This window comes from Berghia stephanieae, unplaced genomic scaffold (genome assembly GCF_034508935.2).
Source record: "Berghia stephanieae isolate SIO BIC M18660-M18661 unplaced genomic scaffold, UCSD_Bste_1.3 scaffold3281, whole genome shotgun sequence".
Lineage (NCBI taxonomy): Eukaryota > Metazoa > Mollusca > Gastropoda > Nudibranchia > Aeolidiidae > Berghia > Berghia stephanieae.
This window is the reverse complement of record NW_027624491.1, coordinates 2,452-8,157: the sequence shown is the minus strand read 5'-3', so window position 1 is coordinate 8,157 and position 5,706 is coordinate 2,452. Positions and strand designations below refer to the sequence as shown.

Here is a 5,706-nt window from a genome sequence, read left to right as displayed (position 1 = left end):
AATTTTTGTGCTTTTCTGAGTGAAAAATAAATGTAAAATAAAATAAAACAAATCACCAAACAGGGAGCATTATGAAAAGAGAAAAAAAATATGTCAAGTAGAAGAATTAAAAATACGACGTATGCAGTACTTATAATATTTGATATATAAACTGACAAAAGCTTACGTTTCACTCCTAAAAAGTTAGGCTGGTCGTATTAATATGCAAATTTAACGACATTATATATATATAAAACAACAAAAAATTCGTTTCCAATTTGAATAATAAACAAATTAATAAGTGGAGAATTTGCTTACAATAAAAGTTCATGTGAATGTAACAATAATTTTTAAGGAAGGAATATAAAAGAAGAAATGTACTTTTATCGAAACTATTGTAAGTTAAGCTATTCAAATAAAGCATAGATCAAAGTTTAACATCGCTTGGAACAAACATTTTTAAACAGTATAAAAAGAAGATAAATGATGAGGTCATTTATAAACAATTGGTTACTTGTACCATCAAAACTTGCATAAATCAGCTTGGTTTTTTTTTTGTTCTTAAGTGGAGATAAAATTCATTAGATTCAAGCCTAAATCAGTTAAACATGTAGACATTTGACTTTAATCTAATGATTCAAACACATTTTTTCAATGGAAACAAAATAGAATTACGCAAACCGCATTACATTGTTAGATGACATCACTAAGGCATTCCTAAAAGGAAATTATTCATCAAGCAAGCACATAATCAGGAGTAAACAAAATTTGGAATATTAATCTTAACCACTGGCACATATGGACTAATTGATAATCTTGTCTGAGAAGGAAAAAAAACAGTACCCTAAAAGCCTTTTCGTCTCCAGTATATTTTAATGAAATTCACAATAAGCACGTCATTGATTTTTGTAGCATAACTAGTGTGTGTGTTGCATAATTAATATTTGATGTTGTGTTAATCCAAGCACTCCATCCGACATAGACAGCAGCCCAAGAATGTTTGGATCTGTTGCCTGATGATGAGGGCTGCCACTTGGTCCTCCACTGATAATCTTTTGGCAGGGAGTTGACTTCTAACCTGGTCAGTGGATCCATCAGGACTCCAAGTATTTCTTGTGGGCAGGTCTCTTCACCAAACCACTACAAGCAAGCTCTTCTCTGTATAATGGAATGAGAAGGAGTTTAAAATCCCAATTCCAAACTACATTGAAAAATCTAAATTTCAAGTGAAATTAGACAGCTACAATATAACTTCAATATTACCATTATGTCATTTTCCCGTTTTCACCAAGACAGTAGTAATGGCAATACGACTTGAGCGTAAATGAAGACAATGTCATACTGCAGTTATGACCAGATAAAAAATGGAAAAAACTTCTGATTTAAAGGATAATTGTACAATGTTTCCAGTTATAGCACACTGGTTAAAGGGAGAATCTGGCTATAAGCACGCTCCAGGCATGAAACAGAATCTTTACTGTATAAATTTACCCATTTATAAGCACACATCTTAATGAAGTCTGCTTAAAGAAGGCTAATTTTTCCAACAAGTTTTAAAATGTTATGGTTAAGAGATCCAAATAAACCAGTAATCATGTTTTGGTGAAACGATTGAAATGCTCAGAACCTATTCTATCAAATCTCTTGCATGAATCACACCATTCTATAACTTTGGTGGCTTTGGTAGTCCTTGAAATAGCATGGGAGTGGTGGACAGGGACCAGTAGGTGGGATCATGGCACAAAGAAGAGGAGAATGAGACGGAGAAGACGGAAAAGAGGAGGAGTTGAGGAAGTGGATGATGATGATGAAGAGAAATAGGAGAAGGATGGCATAAGAGCAAACTAACAGCTTAAGTTAAAGAAGCACTTAAACCATTAGACATCATTTAACTTAACTTGTGAGAATAGTAGCTCACATACACGCATCTATCCAGACATAGTTAGGCACAGCAACAAATTACACTCTTCTCATGCCACGCCCCAAATGTGTCATAATTTCGTCGCATTTTGTGAGCAAGCAAAAAAATAAATAAATAAAGACCCAAAAAAACAAAAAATCTAAAGGGCAGTTTCAAACTTGTAATTGTACCAGTGCCTCATCTATAGAAACTCAGAGGAGAAACATGCTTTTACAAACTGAACCTTAGGGACGTTGGCATATGACAAATAAAATGAGACTCGGCTATAAGCACAATCTGCTGATTACCTAGGACCATGCATTATAGTGGACACCATTGTAATCTGAAACTGAAAAAGGTGTGTACTTACTTCATGATGTGTGAGGGATGATTGCCTTCTAATTTACTTTTAGCAATTTCAATTTTCTGTCTGGGGTACCAACTCTTCTCGGTTGCTTCCAGGGAATCTACAAGGTGGTTCAAGGAGGATGAAAATAAAAGACAATTGTAAAATAAACATCAGACAAATGGCAAATAATCATCAAAGAAACGAGGGGAAAGTCTCATTCTAGACTGAGTTTGGATTGATTTTTTCTGACTCTTTTGTCCACTCAGTGGAGTTTGGGTAGCTATGATTATTGGATCTGCGGTGCTTTGCAAGCAACTGGTATCCTATCTAAAGGATAACAAGCATTTGTTATTGTCCATTAGAAATAGCAATAGAAACTGGAATAAACTCCGAATCCACCAGCTTTATTGCCATGTGAGACTTTATTTAATATGCATTTTGTACTAATTCCACATTTCGAAGTAAGGTATTTTAATTATGCAAGTCAATGACTCATTACTGCAGATAGTTGTGTACACCCACCCCACCCCTTAAAAAAAAAAGGGGGGGGGGGGGAGGTGACGTCATGACTTAGCTGCCCTATTAACAATACAACAGTGGACTTTAAAAACTTAGAGCCCATGGAGCCAAAATTAAACAAACTCTTAAGGAAAGTGTAAGTTTTTCCAAACAAATTATCCCTTGTCTTCAGTTTAAATATTGTTACCATAATTAGGAATTCCTTCCACTATATATCAATGATAAATACAACTCTTGTTATCCCATCACACTGCTTACCCTCTGGAAGTCCTTGCTGCTTTATTTGTTTTTCAGCAAACATCTGAAATTATTACGGACAAAAAAAAAGGGAGTAGAAAGTAAACAAGTGAGTTAAATTTCCAAATAACATCTCATTGTTGTCATTGTCATCTCACATCGTCGTTATCATCATCATCATCATTCATTATATTTTTACCATAACCATCACGATCACTTCGATCATTATCATTACTGTTATTTATACTTCATTACTTCAATTACAATATCTCCTCATGGTCTACTAGAGGTTTGGTTTCAAGACACCTAATTGCTAATCTGATTAAAAAGAAAAAAATAAAGGAAAATCAAAAGTGTACAAACCAGCCATCCATGGAAGGTTCTTTGATGAATACATCCATGGTGCTGAAAAACAATCTGAATCGTTCCTCAGGCCCTAAGAACATGCCTCATGGTTCCCTCCATCAAACCTTTGGCTGCATTGGGAGGGTCAGGTTCAACAGCTGACTGGTCAGACGGAACGGAATCAATTCAGGGACTGGTTAGAAACTAGAAATTTAAAAAGTTTTATCAGTTATAATAAAATGGATGGAGCACTCAATTAAAAGAGGAAATTATATTGGCAATAATTTGTTTCGTTCTTTTTCTTTGTTTCTTTTCTTTTCTTTTTGTTTTCTTTATCTTTTTATATGCTCATAGCAATCCTGAAAACACTCTTTACACATCAATCCACATTACAAAACTTCTGATACAGTAGAACTCGGAAATAGCGAGTTCGACGGGCCCACTCCTGATTACTCGCTATTTTCGAGTTCTCGATATACCCGAGTTGCCAGGAAAGGTCACTCGGCGTACAAAATATGGTAAGACAATGTGTGTATGTGTGCGTGTGTGTTTGTGCGTGTGTGCCGCGCGTGCGTGCAAATGACTGTGTGTGGATAAAGTGGGGTGAGGGCGGAGTTGAACACAGCCTTCGTTACTACTTAATGATGGCACAGGTTGAAGTTGATCCACCCTTCTTTTCCATCAAGATTTCGTGTATGTGTGTGTGCGAGTGTTTGTATGCACTAGGCATGTTTGATGAGGTAAGCAAGCGCATCACTCAATCACTGACCCCTGAAATGATGGTTCCACGCTCCCCTCTCTCGCTGATTGTGTCGTTCGTTAACGAATGCGACTTGCTGACCGATGCTGCGAAGTGAGGCATGTTGACATGTTGGCTGCCAGTGCTTACCTCCGCGCGTCGCGTGGCACCACATTGGGTGAATAATTGACCCCCACATGCACAGAAACACACACACCAACCCCCACCCAAATTTGTTTCGCCTACTATGTACTCTAGACTAGGCTACTCGTAATATTACTCGTAACGAAAATAAGAAAAGAGAAAAGCTAGGCTAAAAATATTTAAATCGCCTTGTCTGGTGTTTTGCTTTACTATCGTTCGAAGTCCTAGGCAGGAAATGCTCGTTATTTCCGAGTTGACCTCTTTTTCATACTCGCTACTTGCATGCTAATTTTATAAAACTCAAATAAGAGAAAAAAACGGGGATTTAGATTTTACTCACTATTTCCGAGTCGTCGCTATTTCCGAGTACGTTACTTTCATTGTTCTACTGTACCAAACAATGGATTATCTTATCTGGTATTTATCTCATTCAAAACCAATGAGAAACAAAAATTTCGAGAAAAGGATAGCTTAAGTGTTTATCCTTTTAAGCAAACCCTCAGAGAAGATCTGGTCTTTTTTCATATATGGCTATGATGGTTGTCAACATTGAACACATAAAAATTTAAAGGATTTTTTAAAAAAATTAAGACTCAAATCAACGAATAGATAGAATATTATTGACAAATAAGAATATAATTCTTCTCCTTTAAATGAATCAGTGTAGAAGAGGAAAGAAAATACGAGGTCATGAAATGAAAATAAGGTTTAACAGCTTGGTCACTTTGAGGGCAGTTTAGTGCAGTGGAATGGTTTCCCTTTGTGTCTAGATTTGACTCCCACCTGCTATGCTGTTTGGTCTTGAGCAAGCCATCTCACTCTAGTCATTTACGGCACTGCATTGCATCGATTGCTGAGGTATTTCAGTCTTCCAGTAACATAAATGTTGCTGCTCAAAACTGTTTTGTTAATAAAGGGGAAACCGAAACATTTCTTTGATCTGTTTTGTAATTAAATTGAAGCTTACATTCAATTTCATATTATTTATATATCTAAAGTAACGGCAAATTTTCCGAAAGAAATAACAAATGGAATTTAATCTTTTTGTGTTTCTTTGTTTTTAAAGTACTTGGAATAACATTGGAGCTATAGTTTTGCAATCATTAACTTCATCCAATCCCTGACACACTGAATATTACTTACTTATACCCATTATGAGAAATATACGGTATGGAGAAGTGCCAGATGAAAACAGAATATAAAAATATCATGGTGTCAGAGCCAAACTTGGGATCCAACTGACACGGCTGAGAGAGAGAGAGAGGAGAGAGAGAGAGAGAGAGAGAGAGAAGAGAGAGAGAGAGATGAGAGAGAGAGAAGAGAGATGAGAGAGAGAGATCAGCGAGCAGTTGCACTAGCCACTGAGCCATCAGCCACTCTGACAAACGTGATATTTTTATTCTCTGTTTTCATCTGGCATTTCTCCATACCTATATTTCTCATCATTATTGATACAAGTGCCGCTCACACATTTTCTGAATTTTACTTATGCCC

At 36.2% G+C, this 5,706-nt stretch overlaps 1 protein-coding gene across 1 annotated transcript; it reads right to left on the bottom strand.

Annotated features, from left to right (window-relative positions):
* Positions 1-1,073: 1,073 nt before the first annotated feature.
* Positions 1,074-5,365, bottom strand: LOC144961610 (DNA-dependent protein kinase catalytic subunit-like). The gene is made up of 5 exons (XM_078894736.1): positions 5,356-5,365; positions 3,455-3,522; positions 3,006-3,048; positions 2,250-2,346; positions 1,074-1,137 (listed from the first exon to the last, which is right to left on the bottom strand). The coding sequence occupies exons 1-5, from the start codon at positions 5,363-5,365 to the stop codon at positions 1,074-1,076; spliced, it is 282 nt and encodes a 93-aa protein (XP_078750862.1).
* Between the last annotated feature and the right edge of the window lie 341 nt (positions 5,366-5,706).

What these genes read in the sequence shown, in the direction of transcription:
- LOC144961610 (XM_078894736.1), bottom strand. An exon ending in CCCTCCCAATGCAGCCAAAG is followed by an intron (nt 3,049 to 3,454) that starts GTTTGATGGAGG and finishes TAATAATTTCAG; the next exon opens with ATGTTTGCTGAAAAACAAAT. An exon ending in CATCCCTCACACATCATGAA is followed by an intron (nt 1,138 to 2,249) that starts GTAAGTACACAC and finishes TCCATTATACAG; the next exon opens with AGAAGAGCTTGCTTGTAGTG.